The 24,969-nt window shown below is 54.6% G+C and overlaps 9 protein-coding genes across 9 annotated transcripts; 5 read left to right on the forward strand and 4 right to left on the reverse strand.

Moving 5' to 3' along the window:
- Positions 1-266: 266 nt before the first annotated feature.
- On the forward strand, positions 267-1,461 carry A1O7_09030 (uncharacterized protein; the record flags this gene model as incomplete). The annotated part of the gene is made up of 2 exons (XM_007763019.1): positions 267-1,232; positions 1,282-1,461. The coding sequence occupies 2 exons, from the start codon at positions 267-269 to the stop codon at positions 1,459-1,461; spliced, it is 1,146 nt and encodes a 381-aa protein (XP_007761209.1).
- Positions 1,462-2,257: 796 nt separating this feature from the next.
- A1O7_09031 (uncharacterized protein) lies at positions 2,258-2,761 on the reverse strand (the record flags this gene model as incomplete). Its single annotated transcript, XM_007763020.1, has 2 exons — positions 2,258-2,638; positions 2,723-2,761. 2 exons carry the CDS (start codon positions 2,759-2,761, stop codon positions 2,258-2,260), a joined length of 420 nt encoding a protein of 139 aa, XP_007761210.1.
- Positions 2,762-4,462: 1,701 nt separating this feature from the next.
- Positions 4,463-5,791, reverse strand: A1O7_09032 (uncharacterized protein; the record flags this gene model as incomplete). The annotated part of the gene is made up of 2 exons (XM_007763021.1): positions 4,463-5,443; positions 5,495-5,791. The coding sequence occupies 2 exons, from the start codon at positions 5,789-5,791 to the stop codon at positions 4,463-4,465; spliced, it is 1,278 nt and encodes a 425-aa protein (XP_007761211.1).
- A 2,612-nt stretch (positions 5,792-8,403) lies between these two features.
- Positions 8,404-9,624, forward strand: A1O7_09033 (U1 small nuclear ribonucleoprotein 70kDa; the record flags this gene model as incomplete). The annotated part of the gene is made up of 1 exon (XM_007763022.1): positions 8,404-9,624. The coding sequence occupies one exon, from the start codon at positions 8,404-8,406 to the stop codon at positions 9,622-9,624; it is 1,221 nt and encodes a 406-aa protein (XP_007761212.1).
- Positions 9,625-11,049: 1,425 nt separating this feature from the next.
- A1O7_09034 (uncharacterized protein) lies at positions 11,050-11,334 on the forward strand (the record flags this gene model as incomplete). Its single annotated transcript, XM_007763023.1, has 1 exon — positions 11,050-11,334. The coding sequence occupies one exon, from the start codon at positions 11,050-11,052 to the stop codon at positions 11,332-11,334; it is 285 nt and encodes a 94-aa protein (XP_007761213.1).
- Positions 11,335-12,520: 1,186 nt separating this feature from the next.
- A1O7_09035 (vacuolar protein 8) lies at positions 12,521-14,375 on the forward strand (the record flags this gene model as incomplete). Its single annotated transcript, XM_007763024.1, has 5 exons — positions 12,521-12,616; positions 12,669-12,789; positions 12,842-12,955; positions 13,001-13,246; positions 13,294-14,375. The coding sequence occupies 5 exons, from the start codon at positions 12,521-12,523 to the stop codon at positions 14,373-14,375; spliced, it is 1,659 nt and encodes a 552-aa protein (XP_007761214.1).
- A 1,336-nt stretch (positions 14,376-15,711) lies between these two features.
- On the reverse strand, positions 15,712-16,347 carry A1O7_09036 (uncharacterized protein; the record flags this gene model as incomplete). The annotated part of the gene is made up of 1 exon (XM_007763025.1): positions 15,712-16,347. One exon carries the CDS (start codon positions 16,345-16,347, stop codon positions 15,712-15,714), a length of 636 nt encoding a protein of 211 aa, XP_007761215.1.
- A 1,408-nt stretch (positions 16,348-17,755) lies between these two features.
- Positions 17,756-19,246, forward strand: A1O7_09037 (uncharacterized protein; the record flags this gene model as incomplete). The annotated part of the gene is made up of 1 exon (XM_007763026.1): positions 17,756-19,246. One exon carries the CDS (start codon positions 17,756-17,758, stop codon positions 19,244-19,246), a length of 1,491 nt encoding a protein of 496 aa, XP_007761216.1.
- Positions 19,247-20,825: 1,579 nt separating this feature from the next.
- Positions 20,826-22,842, reverse strand: A1O7_09038 (uncharacterized protein; the record flags this gene model as incomplete). Its single annotated transcript, XM_007763027.1, has 3 exons — positions 20,826-22,144; positions 22,195-22,415; positions 22,472-22,842. 3 exons carry the CDS (start codon positions 22,840-22,842, stop codon positions 20,826-20,828), a joined length of 1,911 nt encoding a protein of 636 aa, XP_007761217.1.
- Positions 22,843-24,969: the final 2,127 nt, after the last annotated feature.

Below are 24,969 nucleotides of genomic sequence, written 5' to 3' on the forward strand. Positions count from 1 at the left end.
CTCTCAGCTGACTATTCACCCGTAGTCAGGTGAAGTCTGTCTCAGGCAGTTTCCTAACATTCTTACAGAGATCTCACGCTGAAATCACCCGTTCGCAGAGCCGAAGCCCTAGTCCCGACCACGTACCCTCCAAGCGCCGCTGCATCGGCCCTCCCGCAGTTCTCGACTCTAACCCCAGTCCTCCTGCTTCACGACAGACCTCGCCTAACCACTTCGAACCAAGACTACGATACGAGGGAGACGGCTACGACTATCGAAGGCCCGTCATGACCACGCGGAGTGCACGAACGACGCAAACGCCGGCCCCGAATGATTTCGTCGATCTAACCGCCGAGGACAGCGACGATGTCTCTACAGCCTCAGAAGGTTCGCCATCTCCCGAACTTCTGAGACCACCGTCAACACGACCGTCGAGGCCAGAGCGGGTGGCGATGTGGCAGCAGACAGCAGAGCAACAATCACGAAGGCAAGCCACAGACCAGTTAAATGAAGGAATGCAGGCTGCAGGCAGAGCACACCGACAAGCACAGACCCGAACAGCCCAATCTCAGCAACAGACTGCACAGCAACAGCCAGACCAACTACCCCGTGCCCCGCCCTTTGGCCACAGGGGACCAGAGCGAACCGTGATAGTTCTTTCGGACGGCGAGGACTCCGACTTTGACTCCGGCTCTGACGACCTTGGTCCAGAGGAGTTCTTCCGAGGCGAAACCGATGGATATGATTCGGAGACCGTTGAATCAGCTGCTTCACCTCCTTCGATGGCCAGTCCGGAAGTCCAATTTCTCGAGGAGAGACGTATCCCGCAGCCCCGAAGACCGCAGCCGCCAGCTGCTGGCCACGCCACGTTCGCTCTTCCACTGGACATACTGAGAAGGGGGACCTCACTCATGCTTGGGAACATGCAAAATGCCGTGCGGGACTACAACGAAGGCTTTTTAGATCGGTTGGATGGCGTGCCGCGAAGGAATCAACCGCACGAAGGGGGCACCCTCAATATCACCATGGACTATGCTCGGCCTGGATTTGCCATGTTTGACCCCTTCGATCGCGGTTCCGAGACTCCCCAGGTCGTCCAGGAGCCTTACAAGGCACCTCCAGTGGCGAAAGAGGGATTCACGAGGACGTACAAAGAGGAGGATGTCATCCTATGTCCGATGTGCGGCGACGAGCTAGCGATTGGGAAGGGAGATGTCAAGCAGCAAGTATGGGTGGTGAAAGGTTGCGGACACGTGAGTTTCAATCCCTTTAATCTGCAGATTTTGTTCTAACCCGGCTTAGGTCTATTGCGGCGAATGTGCCACCAATCGTTCGAAATCCAGAACCACAAAGAAGGGCAAAGGCAAGGAGAACGAGAAGAAACTAGAGTCAACGAGATCACCGCCATTCTCGGTCTGCCAGGCCGACAAATGCACCACGAAGGTTGTCAGCAAGACAGCCATGTTCCCCATATACTTATGATAGGGCCATCTGCCAGGAAGTCGAAAGGCCCGGAGTTCGAATTGTGCAGCCTCTCGAATCTGCGAGTGCAGGATAGATGATCGGGAATATCAGTAATGAGCATTGAACGAGGTTACGGCTGAACAACACCTCGTATAGCGCTTGTGACGGACATCGGGAATTGATGCTGGAAATCCTCATCTTTGGTTGCTTTCTGTTACATATTTATTGTACATTGTTGAAGCGACACAGAAAGTAAGCAGTGGTTCTTCTCCTGCTTTTCTGGTTCGCTTATGGACTATGGGATCAAGCTTCGAAAGGGCTTTAGCTTCGTCGCCTGACTCGTCGGGCTTCGTCCGCCCTTCCAGCCTTTCCCAACATCACCATAGATTTTGTCTTTCTCGGATTTGGGCGGGCTGCGTAACTTGCAGTCTGAACCCACCCAAGATTCCATCGCTCCAACCTTTGCATGTCGACGGACAAGATCGTTCGCCCCCGTTCGGCCTTGGCGTGCGCTGATATGATCCGACGTCGAACTTGGGTCAGTGCTGCTTCAGATATCAGGCATGGAGGCTTGGTCAACCCAAAGCCCTGCTCGTTGTTCTATCCAAGCATTGCCTACACAGGCTCTTGCATTCTGATTGCACCAGCCGGACACGGTAGCCCCAGGATCTCGGATCCAAGCCTTTCCCCCTCCTTTTTTCGTGCCTCTCCAGCAGCCGAAACCCTTGAGACAGCTACTCTCATTCCCTGCAACCACAATCCAGTATATTCGGCAGTCAGCTCATCCCGCCGATTCGTGACCAGGCGACGACTTTCAGATCTTCTGGATCCCCCCATGCATAGGACTCCATACCCCACGCACACTCTCATTCAGCGACACGACCTTCTTCCCGCCCACCCTGACATTCTTCTGGCCCGAGTTGCCCAGCAAGAACTCCATCTTCTCGGCCACCTGCTCCTTGGACAGATTCTTGACGCAAATGGCCTTACTCCGCCCGTTGACGTACTGGGCCTTCAGGACGGGATGGCGGTTGGGGATCGGCGAGATGCGAAATTCCACGCTCGGGTAGCGGTGCGTGAGGGCGGGGAATAGCGGCGACCGAAGCAGCGAGAGGAGCCCCGTCGAGGACACCCAGTGGTCGCTGTACGTCAGGGAGAGGCGCGTGCATTGGAGGATGTAGGCGCCCAGGCCGTTCTAGATAGATGATAGCTCTGTCAGCATATTCTCCATGGATGGGAGTCAATTGCTTGCGTGCGGGTGGAAATGAACTGGACTGACCCGCGCGGTGGAGACGGTTTTCACGCCCTGCACACCCATGGTTGGACACGCGCGAGGATGTTTGATCGTGCTGCGGCAGTAGTGGCAGCAGCACTAGCAGGAGCAATCCGTGACGCTCGTGGTGCAGAGCAGTGTCCCAAACCGTTCGAGCTCGAGAATTGGTGAAAGTCGACAAACTTACCACAAGCGAGCGCAAGGCAAGACCAGACATGCGAGGCTCAGACTAACTGGTTTTGGCCATCTCTCGCCATTTCAGAAAGTCACGTGTACCTTCGAGCCTGATCGACCAATCACATGCTAGCGCAACCCGCGAATCAATCCTTGGCAACCTCGCAACTTCGCGCAGGCTTCAAAAGCGTGACTCTACTTTCGCTTGTCTCTTCTTCCCTTTCTTTCTTCTTTATTCTAGGTGCGTGCCCTCCCCACGCACATCCTCCTCACCAGCGATGTCAGCATCTGTCAGACACTAACTTTGTCCAGTGCACGGGCTTTATCTGCGCGCGTGAGGCTACAGCCGATGCCAGATTTTTGCTAGTGTAAGTACAACCGCCCAGTTCTCCCGTCGCGCGGACTCCCCTTCCAGGATGGAAAAGTTTGTGCTCCCTGACTGACTGACGGGCTGACTTGGCTGATCCAGTGAAAACTATACAACTGACCACTCCTTGTGGACTTCGGTTCGCTTGGGAATCTTTGAACACCACAACACCTGCGTTTTGCTTTTTCATCATCTTCTGCGCTTGAAGCGGAGAGTTGGGGAAGAGGTGTGGTCTTCTGGAATTGCGATTGCACTTGTTACTTGCCTAGGGACCTTGGATGGGTATGTGAATCTGTCCAGTGAGGGGGGTGATTTGATATGAGGTAAAAGGTGAGATGCGTCTGAGAAAAGGTGACTCAGAACTAGCGAACCCAGGCTGAGATTGGTTCATGGTAAGATGTGTGCATAGGTCTATTCCGAGGGTTGCAGTCTTGAGCCTGCATACCTAGGTAGGTACCTTGTTAGACGAGCGTCTGCCCTGCCTACACGATACATGCACCACGGAGTAGACAGCTTTGCTCGTCGCTCGTCCCGGATCAGTTCGATTTCGTCAATAGATCACTTACTCAATTACGGGCGCGAGACTCATCTCGCTGCCTCTCGTCCGTTCTGTGTAGTCAATGCCCCCACCGACCGGGCGATGAAGGGGTGTGATGCGAGTTCCGACCAGCCCAATTTTTGCACTTGAACTTACAGTAGCTGAGGCGGGTTGAGTCGAGGTACTCTCGCTCAAGTCAACTTTCAATCCTCGACCGTACATTGAGACGACCTCAAAGGCCTCACACTGTGTGAGGACTGTCGATCACTCGCACGCCTAGCATCTTCGCTCCTCTTCTAAACAGACAAAGTATTCGACGTATGGGTTATGACTCGCGTCAGACAATGCAGTCCACAAGACAGCAGACGGATGCGTCGGAGGTCCGATGCAGAAGACTTTTTTGATACGCCGAGGGACGGGTTCGCATGGAAGCGAGGCTGCATCGTGATGGAGAGTCCTCGAGATCTACCAGCGTGCTAAGGTGGCCATTTTTTTTCTTGCCAGTGTAGGCACTTCAGTTCAGTCCTCACGCATTGTTAGGCATCGACCATACACGCCGAACGTAGCGAGAAGTCTTTGCTGATACAGCGTCCCTCTCTGACAAGGCACCAAGATCAACACAGCCTATCCTCTGCGGCCATCACTCATCCTTACCGTAACTCGACTTTCAAGTCGTCGTCCTGCAAACCCGCCCAGGACTCTGCCCAATAGCCCCTTCTAGGCCGATGTCGCTCTTCACCTCCCATCCATCACCATGTCCTACGCACGGCACACACCAGAACACGCCCGCGGGATCCCACTCGCGCTTCAAGCTCAACAGCCTGGCATAATTCTCGCCCCAGAAGGTCTCCTGCCAATTCGGTTCCGTGGGGTCTGCCTCGTTGATATACGCCCCCGTGTCCGGCGCGAGCTCTCTTAATGCCTGTGTTTCAACCTCGCGGAGGTGCGTCGTGGTCTCGTGTTTAGCCGTCTCGTTGAGATACGGCCACGTTCGCGGCAGGACGATGTGCGTGTAGACATCTCTTCGCCAAGCTGGGAGGACGGCGTTGCCCCCACCTGGGATGCCGTTCTTGACCTCCTTGACGCCTTGTCCAGCGATCAGGTGGCCAAGGACGGTAGACTGCGGGTTTGTGTTTGCTTGCTTGAACAGCCTTTTCACCTTGGCTGGGTCAGATTTCAGGGCCTTGCGGTCAAGGAGGCGAGAGCCGAGGCGGAGGTCCGCTCCGACAGCCTCGGGCGTGGTAAATTGAAGCCACGCTTTGGTAAAATCAGGGAGCGTGAGGGTCTCGTTCAGCATCCATACCGCGTCATCCCAGCCGAGGGTGTTGTTCCTGAGTGTGCTTTCCAATGGTGCTAAGATCTGCTTGGTCTGCTGCACGGTCCTGTTGGGCAGGATCCACCCGCCGGCGAGCATGCCGTGGCGAGCCGGGTCCGGTTGGCCGAGGCTATTGTTCGGCATCATGAAGTAGTAACCCATGGCGCCGGCGTCGGAGAGCTCGGGCAGCTGGCTGTGGAAGTACGCAACCAACGACCAAAACGTATCGGTGTCGGCGGTCGTGTTGTAGCTGAAGCTGTACACTGTTATTGGAAATGTGGGATACGCGCGCACTGTGACGCTCAGGAGAACCGCAAAGGTAGAGCCACCACCCTGAAGGTCAGTGAGTCGCTTGTTTAGACAAAACAGGACGGGAGCACTCACGCCTCTCATGGCCCAGAATAAGCCTGGGTATGAATCTTCATTGATGGTCAAGCGCGTTCCGTTGGCGGTCACGACGTCCATCTCTAGGACTTGGTCTGCTCCCAGACCGTACGCGCTACTGATGGGAGAGTGGCCGCCGGCTGTGACCCAACCGCCAACGCCGACATTTGGATCGGCACCTCCCACGAGTGATAGGTTATACGCCGCGACAGCTTGATAAATTTCGCCGAAGCGCATACCGGCAGCGATTTTGACGGATGCCATTCCGCCGTATCGTTTCGCTAGGGAGTCGCCCATGGTAACCTTGACGCCACGAAGGTTGTGCGTCCAGATCGAGAGAGCGCCTGGTCCGGAAGACCTGTTATGCGATTTAGCGATTTGGCGTCAGGAGTGGAAGGTCGACGCTCACCGTCCTAGGAAGTCATGGCCCGTTCCCTTGATTATCAGCCTTACACCGCTCCTATGAGCAAATCTTACAGCAGCTTGAACGTCCGCTGCGGTGGTGGCATTCACAATATACGCAGGCAAAGATGCTGAAGAGCAAGGTGCTCTCGGATCGGGCAGGCACGAATCATCGTTGTAATCAGCAGTGAAGGGATCATTTGCATGGAACGACGAGTTGCCCCATTGACCCAAGAGCTCTGTGCATGCTGCCGTGCTGTGTACTGAACTGTTGCTTTGACATACTAAGCCGGGGGGAACGGGTGTGATGAGACGACCTGAGACGGAGCTGTTCAAGGCTTGCCAGTCTGAAATAGAAGGCCAGTCTGCAGAGCCAGGGACGGGCTTGCAGTACTGCTGGGGAGCCGCATATATGAGTCCTAAGAAGGTAAATGTAAAATAAAGACCTGTGAAGCCAATGTGGCAAAGCATGATGCGAGATTACGAGTAGAGGCAACTTACTTTGGTCAGCAGCCGGATGCACCGAATACAGAGCTTGAACAAAGAAGAGCGCCGGGGGGATATGTAGTATTCCAGGCAGTCGCATTCTTGAGAGCTCAAAGACGTGGTAGCTGACGCTTCAATATTCTAGAAATAGATGTTGACGGTAATTGGCCATTGCCGTTCGCTTCGATCGTATTTTGGTGTCGAACCAGTCCCAATCAGGGGTATTCTGCGGACAATGATATTCAGTAGCTCCAGGGTGGATCGGAACGATGCTGGAGGAGCAACGGCACGGTGGGATGCCACATTTGCGGAAGATCACAAGGCATTCACAAGGCTGATTTCAATTCTCGTGGCAGACATGAGGCACCAGAGTGAGTTGTTGAAATACGAATACGCCAGGTTGGGGAAATCGGAGATGCTTAATCGTGCCAAAAGGCTGGAGCCTGTAGTAATCTCTTCGCAGTTGACGGTGCATGGTTGTCGTCAAGCTGCGTTCGTTCTGTTAATAGAAGCTGGTGATTGCTGCGGTTGAGATGCGTCTACCGACAGCGTGCAACGTGATTTTGGTTCAAATCGGTCTTACAAGGCACCACTTTCAAGCCGGGAATGCTCCGCTGAATGGAAAGTGGCAGGCTGCTAGGTCGATGATCAACCATGCCTTGATAGCGCAAAACGTGCTTGTCGCTCGCTTCCAGGCCTCCAAGGAAGCTCCCTTTGGTTGCTACGGATAGAAGACCACTCACCCAAGCGGCCTTGAACCGATCGTAGGCTGCATGCTCGTACGCGTCCCGTTCCAACGCCAAGCTAATCTGACCCCCATACTCGAGAAGCCCATGTAGAGTCAGCGACCGAGTCCTCAGTGCCTCGCGTAGAGACAGAAACTCGCTTCTCAGAGTGGTGGGCATGGGGACACAAGCCAGGTTCAGCTCTGCCCGTTCGCTGAAAGATCTCGCTGTTCATGTTGAGATTCCCCTGAGGCTTCTAGGTCTGGTACAATATCGAACTCCAGATGTACTTGAAGCATGTCCGCGCGGGGTCCTGATCGAGCCACCGCAACACGAAGACGGCAACTGCAAACCTATCCATTCGGCGGATGTAATAACTCGAGCCACGTAATAACCTGGAACCCGAGCCACGTGCGGAAACAGGGTACATCCTTCAGTGTTTCGATGAAACAGCGTATTGTTCATGGTCCCCAGAAAGGATGGGTTTGGGTCCTGTGCCTCATCGCCTACTGCATGTGCCAGGGAGTACCTAGAGGCCAAGATTGCGCATGCGGAACGCTGAAGTCTCGCGTCGTCGAACACCAGGCATCTAACGACGTCCTGTGAAATCAGCTGCTCGAGTTCAGACCCTCCATGCTGCCAGGTTGTTAGCCGTGGTGGTGAGATGAGGACCGCCCCTGAATTATCAACCATTAGCATTCTGCCACATTAGGCCTACCTGTACCATTACTACTCTCATCAAAAACACTTTTGAAAGATACGTATTCTACGAGGTACGCATGCCGAATATCTCAGGCTGCCGTCAAGCTAAAGGCGATTTCTCAGACCCGTTCGGACTGGGGGACAGTCTGGTAGGGGATGGCTGTGCTCGACTTCCTCAGCGCCATCATGAGCCTGTCCACACTAGAGAACATAAGGAAAAGCTTGGGCTTTCTTCATCAGATGGTTGTAGCTTAAGAGTTCTTTGACGCAAAGACTGCTGTCAGAGAGGGGATGTAGCAAGCATTCCACAAGTCGCAGCCTGGTGAGAATGATTTGACGGCGGCGTGACAGGCGGCACTAAGCCGCTTTCGGCGTCTGGTGAAGCAGTCGAGCAGCTCAGGGAGAAGTTCAGCGTATCCTCAAAACAATGCCAGGCAGTCCATTCATCCCTCCCAAGACACTGCGCAGTGACTCTCGAGTCAGTCTCGCGGTTCGAATCTCCTAGGTTTTGTACTCCTAATGCTTTCATTTCCGCTTCTACCTTATGACCATTGTACATTCGATTGAAAGAGCCTGCCTCAGCATCGCGTCAAGATGACTGACAAACTTCCCCCGAACCTCCTTGCTCTGTTTCAACCTCGACCGCCTTTGCGCTACATCCCTCCCCAGGATTCCGGCCCAGAAGAAAGAGCTGTCAAGAAGTCGCAGCTTTCTGGAATTGCTGCCTTCCTGCCTCAGCTCGACGACTACAAGGAGAACGATGTCTACAAGCCGACCGAGTCCTGGCTGCAAAAGCGTGATCGCAAGCGATATGAGAAGAAACTGCGTCAAGCAGAGATAGAGAAGCCAGAATTCCAGGCCTACAGACCAAATGAGGACCCCAAAATCAAAGGTGACGCGGTTAAGACTTTGTTCGTTGGCCGCCTCAGCTACGATGTCAAAGAAGCCGATCTCGAACGGGAGTTTGGCAGATTTGGTCCCATTGAGAGGATCAGAATTGTCAAAGATGAGACGACTCCCAAACCCAAGAAGCCGCATAAAGGCTATGCCTTCATCGTCTATGAACGAGAAAAAGATATGCGAGGTATTTTCTTCCACGAAAGCCCTTCTGCCCTTGATCCCTCCATCCATCACCCTGACGGCATGGTAAGACGCAATGAGACTGACCCGGGACATCCTTACCTCTTCACAGCAGCATACAAAGAAACAGATGGCCTACGCATTAAAGACCGAAAAGTAGTCGTGGATGTGGAACGTGGTCGCATGGTCCCTGGATGGCGGCCTAAAAGATTTGGCGGCGGCCTGGGTGGAAGAGGATATACCAGGCAAGCTCCTGCAAGACCTACTTATGGCGCACCTCAAGGTGGATACGGGGATGGCTTCAGAGGTGGCTTCGGAGGTCGTGGTGGGTTCCGCGGCGGATTCCGTGGCGACTTCCGCGGCGACCGCGGAGGTTTTGGTGGCAGAGGAGGTGTCGGCTACCAGGGAAGAGGCGGTTTCGGTGGACGCGGCGGATACCAAAGCGGACCTCCGCCACCAAACGCACCCAGCGGGCCCGGTGGACGAAGCGGCTATGGCGGCGGCTATGACGACCGACGAAACGGATACGGGGGCCGAGGAGCGACGGGAAGTAACAATGACCCTCTCGGCAGCCGTGACAGAGGGTATGAGAACCGAGACCGAGATCGAGATCGCGACCGAGACCAGAACCGTGACCGATATGGTGGAGGCAGACGCGACGACGACTATGGCTCCAGAAAACGCCACCACGAGAACGACGGGTACGATGACCCCCGACAACGCCGGAGGTACTAAACTCGCTCACTCCATCTCGCTTGTCATAACCGGCATGTTCTTCAACTCACGGTTGGTTGGGTGGGTATCCTGTTCACTGTACCAAAAATTCCTCGATCTTGCGACATGTCTCCTATTCTCCACGCTCGATGGCCTGGTAAGAAGCCACTTGTTACTCGACTTTGCTCAAGTCCATGAAGTGATTGCGGAAGACCAAAAGGTTGAGCCTCAGCAGAGATTGATTTTCCGATCTGCGACGCCATTGATGAAGCATTGGGACGGTCTCACGCCTCAGCTGCAGTTCGAGTCTCAGCCTGTTAGGATACGGAAAACCCGGAGTACTCTGAATCTCCGGTTGAGAGCGCAGAGGCTCGACAAAGTTCATGTGCGAATGGAAGGCGGGCGCTGCGTCCCCGTCATTTCTCGAATTGTCTAATTAGAACAGCTCCTGGCTACGGTGAGGCCCGGTAAGAAAAGAACTTGATGTACTGTGTATCGTAATTCCTATGAACGCATTGGCAACAGTACCTGTTGGACTTGAGTTTCACCTTGCCTCCATGGCGTTCCGAGGCTCCAAAAGGATTCAGCCTTGGGTCGGCGTATATCCAGCCTCTCCGGTAATCCACGCAGCGACATTTGGGACAAAGGATCCATGACTCAAATCGACATTATTTGGGGATACTATACAACTGCTGGATGAGCCCGCCAATAACCGCATCACCTTGCGACGTGACAGACGATGCGGCTTGTCTTGGAGCCTTTAGGAATTGAGGCTGAACGTGTGAGTGCGTGGTGAAAGGCGCAACAGCTGACATCAGTGATCCCCACCACTTTGGGGGGTCGCGTTAAAGCATTTCTCCACGCACTCTGACTGGCCCACAGCCACTTAACCCCTAAGTGCTTAGTTAAGCAAATTTTCGTGGCAGAGTTTTCAGGCCTGTGAGTGGCCACGGGGCTGATGACAAACAGAAACCCGCTAAGAGCAGCTCTTAACGCGCCCTTGATGTCGATTGACACATGGCTTCCGTTAACGACAACCGCACACGCCTTGTTGCATTCTCCTGCCCAAGGGCGCGCTCAACGCCTGAGCTGATTGGTGAGCGCGGTTGTTGTGGTTTTTCCAGTTCCCAGACATTTGTTGTCATCCAGGAATCATGGCGTAAAACTTCACGCGATTCTAAGGGCGTGGCCATGACTGGTGTCTGCCCAGTGTTTCTTACGAGAGAACGATGAGAAATTTTATGTTGCTGACCACGGAGAGAAGGTGGGTATATAAACAGGTGAGTCGTTTGCCTTGCGACCACGTTTTTATTCGGCATCACACGGAACAAGACCACAAGAAGCATTCAATACTTGGATTGAGCAAAGACAATACCACTCCCACACTCGCCCTAGCTCACTCACCAGTACCCAACCAACCTCCAAACCACAGATACCTTCGCCGGAATGCTGTACGCCGGCTATTATACCCTCTCTCGGGCTGAGGGGTCAGCACCAACGTCTCGCCGAGTGTCCCAAGAATCCAGCTCAAGCGAGAAGTCAACGTCGTCCTCATCATCACAGAAGATCAAGGCCGGTCTCAAGAAGATACTGGAAGAACTTCGACCCACGACAGAGCCGCTCACACCTGCCGGCATCTACTCTCCTGTCATTAAGCAAGAACAGCTGTCCAGCCGCAAGCAGAGCACTGCCAGCAGCACCTGCTCTGAAGTCGAGTTGACGAAAGCATAAGGTACCGGCGGTGGGACTAGTCCGAATCTCATTACTTGCATCCAGCCAGCGGTATCAGGGTTATTATTGGAGTTTGAGACAGGTTTCTTTGCGAGGACATCCTTATCGTACCTGCAGGGACTCATGTTTTGGGAATTGCGCCGAAAGATGATTATACCCTTGACGACACGTACCAGTAAGACGAGTAAAGTATGCAGACTTAATTCATCAACGGACTTCTCGTGCTTTCCAAAGAACTTGTCCCGTGTCTGTGAGTGATGACGTCGAATGCATGTGAAAGTCGGGGTCTTGCGCCTCACCCTTGTACCGAACCTCTACTCCGTACAACCCGCAGATAGATCATAACATGTGGTCAGCTAAGAACTCTTAACTCATGTGCGTCGGCCTTGCACTTTCTCGTATTGCTCGAAATACTGGCGAAATGGACGCTGGTAGTTAGGCGTAAAGAAGGTCGGCTGAAGCGGTAGCGTGGGCTTTGCAGCAGGGTAGCGAAAGATATTGCGGGCAGCCCCATCAACGGTTACAGCCTAACAAGCATCCGCAGGCGAGCCCAAGGAACAGGCGGCACTAGCCACAAGCACACGGTGCTTCTGCAGCTTCACTAACGCAGACACACCACACCATCCACATCTCAACCTCGACGTCTTTTCACACCACCATTGTCCCTGCAACCTTCTGCCGCCATCCGTGACCACGGTGTTGTAGTCACAAGGCACGCCCCGCCCCTTGCCTTTTCCACCTTTCTTCTTCGTTCTTGCCGCCAGTTGTGTGCACAGTGCTTTCCGGCGGGCCAAGTCGACGTGCTCGTGGCCGTGCCTGCGGTCTGAGCCTGCTCCGGCTCTGTATCTTAGCGACGCAACACCACGCGACCTCAAGCTCTCCATCTTTGAGAACACCGCATCAGACCTTGGATCGCATTCTCAGAACTGCATTACAGTCGGCATCAGCATGACCTTCCGATGAGCTCGTCAGCTTAATTACGCTTGTCATTACTGGCTATACGGAGTACCTCCGCCACAAATACCTGCCTAGCGCAGTTTCGTCCAATAAACAGAACCAACACTCACCACTTCTCCCCTCCTGGGGCTTGCAGCTCGAGATGGGCAACGTACTTTCAGCATGCTGCAAGAGCTGTGCAGGTTCGTTATGGGGAGCCGCCAACACCCCGTGACATGTGCTAACTGAGATGCTGCTAGGTCGGTCGAAGGATAACCTCTACGAGCCTGCGCTCGCAGACAGTGAGCGAGAAGCCGTCGCCGATCTTCTACAGTACCTCGAGAACGTGCGTGTCGGACGTGCCATGCGTGTGAGGACTCTTCCTGACGTGATCATAGCGGGGTGAAACAGATTTCTTCTCGGGCGAGCCTCTACGAGCGTTGAGTACACTCGTCTACTCGGACAACGTCGATTTACAACGGAGTGCTAGCTTAACATTTGCCGAAATCACTGAGCGAGGTATGCGAGAAAGAGGCCATGTCGATATCGAAGAGGCTGACGCGCCCGATAGATGTGAGAGAAGTCGACAGAGACACCCTAGAACCTATCCTCTTTCTCCTCCAGAATCCAGACATTGAGGTGCAACGAGCTGCAAGTGCGGCTTTGGGCAACCTGGCAGTTAATGGTACGTCAGAAACGCCGTCATCAGGCACACGCTGACAATTTGCAGCGGAGAATAAGGTCGCTATAGTCCAACTCGGCGGACTACCTCCCCTCATCCGGCAGATGATGTCCCCGAACGTCGAGGTTCAATGCAATGCTGTCGGTTGCATCACGAATCTTGCCACACATGAAGATAACAAGGCTAAGATTGCAAGATCGGGAGCATTGGGACCGTTGACCAGACTAGCCAAGTCCAAGGACATGCGAGTCCAGAGAAATGCCACGGGCGCATTGCTCAACATGACACATTCTGGTAGGAACAACATCTCGATTGACCGGATCAAGTCTGACTCTTCCCAGATGATAACAGGCAGCAACTTGTCAATGCCGGAGCAATTCCCGTCCTTGTTCAACTTCTTCAGTCGCCCGATATGGACGTTCAATACTACTGCACTACGGCCTTGAGCAACATCGCCGTGGATGCATCCAACAGGAAGAAGCTTGCTCAGACAGAGTCACGGCTTGTCCAGTCTCTGGTACAACTGATGGATTCCGGTACCCCTAAGGTTCAGTGTCAAGCCGCCTTGGCTCTACGGAACCTCGCCTCCGACGAGAAGTATCAATTGGAGATTGTTCGAGCTAGAGGCTTGCAGCCGCTTCTTCGCCTACTGCAATCTTCTTATCTCCCACTGATACTTTCCGCTGTCGCCTGTATCCGCAACATCTCTATTCATCCACTAAACGAATCACCCATTATCGATGCAGGCTTCCTGAAACCACTGGTCGACCTCCTCGGGTCAACCGAGAATGAGGAGATTCAGTGTCACGCAATCTCGACGCTACGGAATCTCGCCGCCAGTTCGGACCGCAACAAGCAACTTGTCTTGGAGGCCGGGGCTGTGCAGAAGTGCAAGGAGCTTGTTCTGCATGTGCCACTCAGCGTCCAGTCCGAGATGACAGCCTGCATCGCTGTGCTGGCCCTGAGTGACGAGCTCAAGACGCACCTGCTCAATCTTGGAGTGTTCGATGTTCTGATACCTCTTACGGATTCAGAAAGCATCGAAGTTCAAGGCAACAGCGCTGCCGCCTTGGGCAACCTGTCTTCGAAGGTCGGCGACTATTCAATCTTCGTTCGGGATTGGCTGGAGCCCAATGGCGGCATCCATGGGTATTTGAAGCGTTTTCTGCAGAGTGGAGACCCGACTTTCCAGCACATTGCAATCTGGACTTTACTACAGCTGTTGGAGTCTGACGATAAGAACCTTGTTGCTCTGGTCGCCAAGTCCGAGGACATAATCCAGATGGTCAAGACCATTGCTGACAAGCACGTCGAGTCGGATGACGAGGATGGCGAAGACGGTGAAGGTGAGGTCATCGCTCTGGCCCAAAGATCTTTGGAACTGCTTGGAAAAGGACCCAAGCAGACTTTGGTCGAAGGATAAAGGAGAAAGACTGATTCTGTTGTACGGTTTGAAATTATCATATACCTCAACTTGCACACACATTGCAACGAGGCACTGACCCGGCATATGCCCGTCGGAAGGTCGCATATCACGGTGTGCAGTGGGCATAGCGAGGCGTTTAGGAGCAGGCGCGTGCTCGCCCGTGGAAAGCGAGACACGGAACTAGGCGCATGTTGCGATGGGTGCAACCTGTTCAAGCTATTGTTTGAGAAGCAATTTGGTACGGGCCTTTTGTGTCTGCTCTGGTCGAAGCAAGCACAAAAGTAAGCGGGCGGGTTACGGCCATTTCATTCTAGCCTCAATATGCATTAATGCTACACTTCTGAGAACATTCTTCTACCGAGAACATTGTATGCATTAATGCTACATTTCTGAGAATATTCTATCTGTGCATTGTGTTGTTTCCTCGGTTGAAATTCTTTCCGACAATGCACTTGGATGCGCATGCCGGACCTGGATCGAGGGAGTTCCCACGAACACTCTGCCCAAGTGAATGTGCAGAGCGAAAGTGGAAAGCCGAGTTGATCTCCCTCCCGTGACGAACACAGCCGGACATTGAAGGGTCTTGACCATGGATACTGGAGAGGGTGGAGTTGATGGAGGCAAAGCGGGATGGTGCCTGCAGCAGGTTATAAAATGGCATGAAAGTTGGTGTGATTCTAATCCAGGGGCATGATATCGACCCCAGCGATGCAAGGGCTCGGAGCAATCGCCACCATTTCGAGCGGAGAGTCTCATCTCGAAATCCCTCGCTGTCGTGGGTTGACTGAGTCTCATGGGCTAGAGACTCATATCCGCGTCCGTGCCATGGCCTGTCTTGTACAGTGGACGAATGTTGTCAGTAGGTTCGAGAGCTGTGGGTAAGGGACTGTGACTGTGAGTGAGTGAGTGAGTGAGTGAGTGAGTGGGCCGGATGTTGAGCGTGCAGAAGCGTGGACAGCAGAGTGCAGAGTGCAATGCCGTGAGCAGTCTCTCATAGGAGTCCAGATCGACATAAATCTGACTTTTCATCCTGGAAATCACGTACGGCTCGCCATGTGGGCTACTTTGCCGGCCCTGACTGTGGCGTCAACCTTGGTCTCTGCAGTGCGGGTCGAACAGGTCCTAGGCTGGTCGGGTTCATGCCGCAGAAATGTATACGCAGAGGTCTATGGAGCTGGGGTGGGGAAGCAGCGACCATAAAGGATGCGCGTTTTCCAACTGGCCTCATCTTCTCAGCCTCTCGTCCTGACAGATCTGGTGTCGCGTGATCTTATGGATGAGGATCCAGTGGACCGACAATACCATTCGACGTTGAAAAGTAGAATAGCCCTGCTCAGCTTGGCTTGGCCACTTTCCTCGACTCCCCCTTGCCGGTCACAACGTCCCTCATCTCCTTCCAGCTCATCGGCACCATCGCGTTCCGGCCTTCACTCGTCGCAACCACGACCCCGAACTCGTTCCCAGCCGTGCTGATGTAATAATTCCGCTCGTCGCCCAGGGAAATGACGCTCGCGAGGATGATATCTCCGACGCGGTAGGATGAGGCGATGGTCGTTGTCACGTCGGAATGTGTGCGGATGTCTTCGCGCCGGAGGATAGCTTGGAACTGTAGGTCGTCCGTCGTGAGGTGCGTGTAGGGGATTATCTCTGTATCGGGCGCCGGAGCGGAGGAGACGACGGTGAGGATTGAGGCGTTGAGCTCTCTCTGTCGGATGCGGGTCACGCGGCAGAGCACCGTGGAGCCCACTTTTGGTAAGACGACGTTGTTGTTTATCGACGTGAGCGTGGGTGTAGATTCGCGCGGCACCGAGATGGTAGCTTTGCTCTTCTTGTCCCGTGACGACGTTATGAGCGTGTGGCCCAGGATAGAGGCAAGGATGTTGGTTTCATAGACGTGAGTGCCAGGGCCGGGGACATGGGTTGACGTGTTGGACAGGATCTGGCCAGGGACACATGCCACGGAAGTCATGATGCTTTATGGCGTCCACGGCGTGGGCAAAGCTTCACGTCCAGAGTTGTTGTCGTCAAAAGTCGTTTCCGGAGGGAGGGGCGGCGCCTAGCGATGGAAGATGATCCGCAGGAGGCAAGACGGTCGAGGATGAAGAAGGTCGAGATACAAGTTTGATGCGGAAGGAAGGGAATCACTTCACCTGATTGTCTGTTGTGTGTGCGCCGAAGTGGTGCCGAGCCGCAAGGAGACGAGGGAGCCACCAAGAGCAGGGTCTCATACGAGGTACATCGGAGTCTCGTTGCGGACAGACGAAGTGTGCAAGACTGTGGTCAAAGGGGAGTACGAGGAACGGATGTCGAGGTCAAAATTCAAATTCTCTGCTGACAGACGCCAACCAATCAGGCCGAGACCCCCTTCCCCCACCTCGCATTCGCTTTGTCATCCGCTGCCGCTTTAAACGAACACTTGCGCATCTTGGAAAGACTTGGAAATACCAACCACTGGGCAAGTAGAACGCCACATTGCTCTATCCAAGTGTGATTGAGAAAGGCTGTTCCGTTACAGAATGGGCGGTGTCGCAGTTCATGGTCTCGGCACGCCGACGCTTGCGACCATGCTTGAGACTTGCTCGTATTTCTTTGGCCGCTTGACCAGCAACCCGTTCGAGTACATGGCGATGTGAGATTTCTGCCAAACAATCCACGAATCTTCGTGAGTAGACGCCATGGCGCAGAACAAGCCTGACAAAGAGTTCTTGTGGGTAAACAAAAGTCCTGGCGCGGCATCGTTGTCCTCAAGTGACCGTGCAGAGAAGCTGCGCATATTCCAATTCGTTCAGCAACAGCGACCACGGCCAGTCACCGCGAAGAAAGAGTACAATAGGCACAGGCGACGTGGTTTGGCACGAATCACTATCCATCCCGGGCCTGTCGGTCCCTCAGGACTGGCTGGGATCCGGCGATATCGGCCACTCAGCATCAGGTGAGCTTGCGTTCCTGACTTCTTGCAGTAGTTGCCTTTCCGACATTCGCGAGCGACGGATAGAGCAGGGATATCAGTGCGCATCCAGCCGGCACGCAGGTACTGCACGCCATCCGCAGGGCGGTACTGATTGGGTGAACGGTTGGAGACCAGCATTTTTACCACTGTACTTGAGATATAATGGTCCTGAGAACGGAACGCTGTCTCACCGCAGCAAACTGACAGCCTCGTGGCTAGGCCAGCTAATGCCACACACCCGTCGGACTCGACCACCCGATCGCAGTCTTCGACCAGCGATCATCCACCGCAGCCCACCAACGATGCACAAGGAGCCGTGTCATCGATCGCAGTCGACTGTGCTGCTTGGCTTCGTCACCGAAGTCCGGGCATCCTCAATACCAACTACATCCCCGGGTCCGGCGTAGATCCATTCGCCGCGGCTCCAATGCCCATGACGAAGAACATCCAAGTCCTCATCAACTACTACTGCGTGATGGTCCTGACCGGGACGCACGTCGACAAGACAGAAGTCCTACCACCTCACCTGCAACCCGCACGCCGGTATGCCAATCTTCGCGACATCGCACTTCGAGCCATCATGCAGGACAAGGTCGAATTCACCTCGTTGATGGTCATCATGTCGTCTCGAATGGTCCATTTGTCGCGCATAGCCCTGACAGGCTTGGCACGACCAGAGTATTACATGCACCTGGCCCTCGCTGCGGTGAGGGAGAGAATGCTGGATTTCCAAGCCAGAGGTGTGCCGGGTGACAACATCCTCGTGCACGGCATGCACAGCCTCGCCCTGTCGGACTGGATCTGCCAACGCTTCGAAGCCGCCTCGACGCATGTCCGAGCCGCCAAGGTTCTGCTCCCTCTGCTGAACCTGGAGGATCCTCTGGACATGCACATCGCCCAAGGCGTCTTCAACGTCGACCAGATGATCGCCATCGAGACCGGCTGGTTGCCAGAACTTCCACTCATGGCTGATCCCGGGCCCTTGGACGAGGCACGCATGTCAGTCATCCGTGAAGAGGTCGAAGCGTGCAAGTCCGGTCGACGGGAGCCGGTCGCCTATCCGTACAGCCCGATCCCGAACGCCAGCAGACTGAGCAACGCGATGATGAGCCACCAAGTCGACTTCCTCGCCGATGCGTCCACAACCATGGATTTCAGCTTGGGATCTGGCTTTGAGCGCGCCCTCGAGGCCGACCTCATCCGCCCGGAACTTGCATCCATCCTCGTCGACCTCCTCGACGTGCTCACCGTGGCCAAGCTCGTCTGGCGCACGCCCACCGCCACCCGCGACGACGCAGATTGGATGTGCAAGCGCGCTCGAGCCATCTGCTACCGCCTTCTCGCCGTCCCCATGCTGCTTCCATCCCCCGAGACGTCAGCCCACGCAGCCAAGACGGAGGCCCTACGCCTCGCTTCGTTACTGATGGTCCTACGCTGCACGAACCGCATGTCGTTCCGCTCCGCCCAGCCCAACATGCGTCGGCTGCGGCGTGCGTTGTCTCTTCACGGGATCGGCACGAACTGGTCGCCAGCACCAGGGCTTAGGAGATCAGCAGCACACGCAGAGCCACATCACAGTTCAAACAAAGACACATGTACAGACACAGGCACAGACACAGGCACAGACACAGAAACAGATACAAACAAAAGCGCGGACACGTACACGTACGCCCACGACGAGAACGCCCTCCTCCTCTGGATCCTCCTGACCGGCCACTTCAGCGCCCAAGGCGAGCCCGAGGAAGAACTGTGGTTCCTCATGCGCGCCGCGTACGTGGCGGAGCGGCATCTCGGCATCGGCGACCTGGACGGCCTGAAGGACGTGATGGGCCGGTATCTGTATTCCAGGACGCAGCAGGAACGGAGTCTCATCGTGGTGAGTTTGCATTTGGTGAGGTCGAGGTCTAGGTCGGGTTGATGTTGGCGATGGTTGAGGGAGTGCGAGGGACGGTTACATACTTGAGAGCGGGGGGGCAGCAAGAATCAGCCGGTCTCGATGGCCGACCATCCGATCGATCTTGGGTACTGTCTATGTAGCTGTCTGTCTGTCTGTCTCCCTGGTCTTATACTGTCCGCATATTGTACATGGTAAATTGTACATCATCCATCCTCCGAGCACGCACACTATAGTAAGCGAGGAGATCAGACGATGTGGCTCGCAGGTGCGTACTGTAGCACCTGACGGCCAGGCTATTGTACCCTGAATGGAATTCATGGACGTACGTAGGGGCGTAGCATGATGAAAGCCACCATGGACTTAAAGCATCTAGGGAACCCTACGAGGTACAGTATCTACATACAGTACCTACCACAGTACACTCCATGTGCTCAGATGGATTGATTGACGTCAAGCATCGCCAACGTGGCACAACTCGGCCACATGGACTTTCCGCTCTGGGCCAGAATCTCATTTTGTTGCGGTGGGGGCTCATCACACGGGTTAATCTTGCAGCAAATTGCGAGACGCAGTCCAGTCAGTAGCCAACGCATTTGAGATCCGGCTGCTTGGGACGGTGGAAAGCAGGGAATCAATAGTTTGAAACACATAAATAGATGCGAACTTTCCCACATGATAATGTAGGCAGTCTCGCAGTTCACGCTCTGCATGCTGGGAATATAACTAATTCCTCCGCCGCCTCCCTCGCCTTCCCTCCTCCTCGCTCGGTTTGTCAATGCTACGCCACCACAGCAGAATACCCTCACACCCGGTCCGTTCTCACTCGAGTCGCCGCGTATGCTCGCTAGGTCCCGCCACAGCTTTTCGTTTCTAGATCCTCGAAAAGATCTCTGACCAACGCCATGTCTCCGAACCAGACCCTCACCCGTCCGAAAAGTGAGCAACAAGTGATGAATGCATGAGCCCATTGCTTCCAGTCTCTGATGACACCGCGGTGTCTTTGGATGCCTTGACCCTTGCAGTGTGGGTTGCTTCGATGTTTAGGAATTATTCACCATTTCCTGCAGAAGCCGGCCTTGGTGGATGTGATTGCTTTCCTGCAAGCGCAGAACCAGGTTGCGCACCATCCAGCACCCCGTGGAACCGTCTCCATATCGCATTATCCCCAGGCCAAGATCTATGATTCAAGGCTTATCGATATCTCACCCTCTCCCCGGGCCGTGCCAATCGATGCTTTTGACCCCGACAGAAATGAACCCCACCGCAGATCAAGGAAAAGTCCTCTGGTCCAGATACCCAAAACGAAACGCTGAAAGTCGTTGCTGATACATAGCCGCGTCACTAGACAATTTTCGAAGAAGCAGAGAAGAGCTGATAAACGAGAACAGATGATAGCAATCCAGACTATCAGACAGCAAGCAGCACCAAAGGCCGCGCAGAGACTAACAAGATATATGCATATGTAAGTGGTTTAAGGGTTGATTGGCGCCGTCCGGACAGTGCTGAGGAATATTGTCCAATTTGTTGCGAAAGGGGGTGCTAAGAGTGTATGGAAGGCATCAAGGTCGTTTCAAACTGATACAGGAAGGTCATTCGGGCTTTAGTGATGTAGACCAGCTTGCAGGGCATGAGGATCCACGGTGCCGTACGGTGTCATCGGCATGTCCATATGTTCTCGGGCGTTGTGGAACTCGGACATGTCGTGCATCATCAGCATACCGTTTTCGTCTATACCTGGGCTGGGCATGGGTAGATTGAGGTTTTGTTTCGAGTACATCTCACCCAGGATCAGGGTCTCGTCCATCATCCCATGATGATTGAACATATCGGCTGATGCACTTCTATGCAGTGCTGAGAGAGGTGGAGACTGATCAGCGATGATAGGATCCGCATGGCCCATGTGCGGCATAGGAGACATTGATGTGGGTATCATGTTGGGATCAACCATTGGAGACGGTGACAGGAACGGCCCGTTGAAAGGCTGGGGAGTCCCAAACTCCGAGGCTGGCATAGGAGGCTGAGCCGGATTTGAGGGAAAGAACCCGGGGCTGGCGAATTCCGAGGGCGACGTGGCTGTGGCCGACATTGGCATCTGACGGAAGTCCATGCCATATCCAGCCGAGGTATCTATTTGCAAGCTTGGTCCAAGAGGATTCTGTACAGGGTGCTGTGGCATGGGCTGATAGAGGTTGTGGTGGTCGGGGGGAAGTTGAGGGGATGGCTGCTGGATATGGAAAGTCGGCATGGGCCCATGGAGCATGGAGAAGTCAATCGCAATCGGCACAGATCGACTTCTCTGTCGCTTGTGGCCAGGGTGCATTCGGCTGGGGTGGAGGTGGTGGTTGACGCCAAATTGTTCCTGGAACATGCCCACGTGTGGAGGATGAGGCCTAGCGAACTGGGCGTTGGGTTGAGACGCGGGACGAACAATGCCCATGGTTGGGGACACTGGTGCAGAGGCAGGCATCGCGTGGAGATTGAACGGGTTCATTCGGTTCTGGAACGAGTCGAGCGAGACAAGTTTTGCAAGTTGACCGCTCAGCACCTTGGGATGGCCACCGAGATGATGCACCAAGATCTGGGAGGCTTGTTGATCTTCCGTGAAGTCGCCACATTGGTAGAAGCCACCAGAGTTGGAAGAGTCCATGAAGAAGTTGGGTGGTCTGGTCAGCTCGATAACAAGCCCGCCGGGACGCGGTGGAGCTCCATTTGCCGTCGGGCCCGAGTCGCCTGGCTCCAACTGGATGCTCTTGATAAAGGCAAACGGAAATTCGATCTTGTAACCCGCAGAATCATTGTTGATGTAGTAGGTGATGCACGCCTTGTCAGGCGAGTAGAAGATGACCAGATCCATGGCATTCTGGCCTACGCGTCGCCAGGAACCAATACTCAATGATCGACAGGTGAAGTGGTGAATGACTGCGAATTAGTTAGAGTCGTTTTCATCATGTGGAACGCTATTAACCTACCGACTTTGCCCTGAGCGGCAGGATCGCCGTTGATGAGCAGGCCGCCACTTCCGTACTGTGCCACGGGGCCACCAGGACGAAGTAACTGATGGGGAAACGGTCTGCCAGATTCCATGGCCTGCATGGCCAGCAGCTGCCTCAGGGACTCGGGGATGTTGTCCAAATCCTCACCCGTCTCAAGGCTTTTCTTTGCAATCATCTTAATCTTCGCTCGGCGACGGCTACTCGAAATGTCAGTCTCCTACCGATTGACGATCGAAGCATGTCCTGTCCCTACCTGTTTTGAAACCAGATCTGGACTGAACGTTCGGTCATGTTGATCTCCTGCGCGATACGTTCCCGTGTGGCAGCAGTGGGAGTGGGGTTCTTGTTAAATTCCATTTCCAGCGTCACCAGCTGATCTTGCGTCGCCCGCTGTCTCTTCTGGTTCCTTTGTTGCTGCGTCAGGGTGCTCTTTCGCGGCGGACGGCGAGGGGCCGAGCTGGGACCTTGTGTGGAAGTACTCGAGGTTGCCGGCGTGGTCTGGGTGGGTTGGCTTGCATTTGGTGAAGGAGTGGACTGGACCGAGTCGTCGACGTCGATGTCAAAGTCGTTAGGGTCTGATGACATGGTGTCCGCCGGGTCGTGTTTGACGTCCGGGCTATCCATCGTCGGATATCGTGTCTGTCGGTGTGGTGTGGAAAAGATTGGAACGCTCGTTGGCGATGGGCAACAATGCCAGGTCTATTCGGATAGGTTGCGAGGGATTTTCTATGGCTGAACCGTGCAGCGAGATGGAAAACGACTTCGTGGCCTAGCGAGTTGGACGTCTCCGGATGTTCTACTGTTGCAAGGGGTAAAGACCGTATGGGGTGAATGGAAAGGGCAAACAGCTTAAGGAATGTGGTTCGAGGGCCTTGAAGGAGTGAAAGGCACAACTCGAGGGTTGATGCTTGAACAACAAGAAGAAAAGAACGTGATACAGACTGAGAGAAGAATGGGGAGGAATAGTAAAGCGACGGTGAGGATGGGAGAGAGGAGAAGGAAAGAGGAGACGGGCCAGCACAATTAAGGGAGGTGTGAGCCCCGAGACGCAGGCGGCGGGCCACGATGAGCGAGGCGGCAAGGTGCTGAGCCAGCGTCAGGAACCACCCAGCGGCGGCTGCTGAGTGGCTCCTCGGGGGCTTTCTGGACCTCTCGGAGAAAGGGACCACCCAAACCCTTTACACAGTAGCCTCCACCAATGCAGGTACCGCGAGTCCAGAAACTCAAAGTTGCGCACAAGCTCTGGCGATGTTTTGGTGGGCCGTTTCCTCGATCGGCTTAGCGGCCTCACTAAGCCCGAGAGGGCGACCTCGGCTGCTGGCTGCCCCTATCGCGAACTCCTCCGGCGCGGGAAGCAGCTCAGCAGCTATGCCGTGGTCAGGCTAGCACCACTGCTGGAGTCCCCAATGACGAACCTTGTTTGCACCTGATGCAAGGCCGGGCCCTTGGAGGAGCCCAGGGACCTTACCCAAAGCGTGTCTGACGCGCCCAAACGCCGCAGGGATGCACCAGAGGATTAGGTCAAACAACCCATGTCACAACATGGATTCAAGCTGTCGTCTCACCCACCACGCGGTTACTCTTGAAAACTGCGTCAGGGATCCTGATTGGCGCGAAATGGCTATTCTCCCGAGTTCTGGAGCTTGCGCACAAAACATGGGGACCTAAAAGGGTCACGGAGGAGTTGCACACAAAGCAGCCGGCTTCTGTTTGGGAACCTCCCAATGTCGAAGATGTTCGTGTGTATCATCCAATGCGAGCAGGATGTCAATGAAGACAGGCAGTAGATAGAAAAGCATAGCGTTCTTCTCCAAGCTCACGCCACCTCGGTGGCACTGCCGCTTTGACTCGTTGCGCGCCGCAACTGTAACCCTGCTGGTGCGCGTCCGAGACACCACGTCAAGCTTACTTGCACCAGACTATTCGTATGCATAATCAGTAGGCTACGAGTTCCGGCCACGTCGACGGGGTGTCGGGAATGGGCATCATGTTCATCTTGCGGATCATGAAAACCTTGCGCCTACCGCGCCCAGTCGAACATCGAGGCTGCCAGGCGGCTAATCAGTGGCTTCGTGTCGCCATCGCCCCCGTACAGTAGGCAAGGCCGTGAACATGATCTGCTTCATCGACCAGTTCAAGAGGAAGATTCAGAGTTTTCTCGAAACCTCCCTTTCAGGACCTCGTCGGACGTACCTACTGTGTAAATTCGTGGGTCAGTGCACCGTTACGACGGCACCAATGATGCTGCGACCCGAATGCTGTCGATCCTTGAGCTTTCTCGACGGAAGCGTCATGAACGCAGCCATTGGACCGCTCTACGGAATAGGTCATCTCTCGAGGGCAACATGAGGTGGTTAGTGATTCGCCACAGAATATTCGGCCACGCTTCTGTGTTGATGGTTCGTAACCATGCACTGGCATGAAGCAGAGTGCGACGAGCCTTTGGTCGTCATAGATGGAATGCTGGAAGGCAGAGCGGTGAAGGGCATTCATGCTCGACGCCGCGAGCGCAGCTCATTTTCTCGGCCGCCGACACGCCAGTTGTCTCACCATCCGCATTGGAGAGCTTGCTTGATGCGCCTCAACGTCACCGTCCAGCCAGTCAAACGACAGGGAAGAAGAAAATCGCCGCACCCATCAATGTCTCACAATCGTGCATGAGAACCCTCTCACGTTCCAGTCACATCTCTTGGGAGTTACTCGGGCCCTGCTGCACCCGGCCAGGAGTCTCGGGAGGGTACATGAGTTGTT

The sequence above is a fragment of the Cladophialophora yegresii genome (genome assembly GCF_000585515.1).
Source record: "Cladophialophora yegresii CBS 114405 chromosome Unknown aczIN-supercont1.6, whole genome shotgun sequence".
Lineage (NCBI taxonomy): Eukaryota > Fungi > Ascomycota > Eurotiomycetes > Chaetothyriales > Herpotrichiellaceae > Cladophialophora > Cladophialophora yegresii.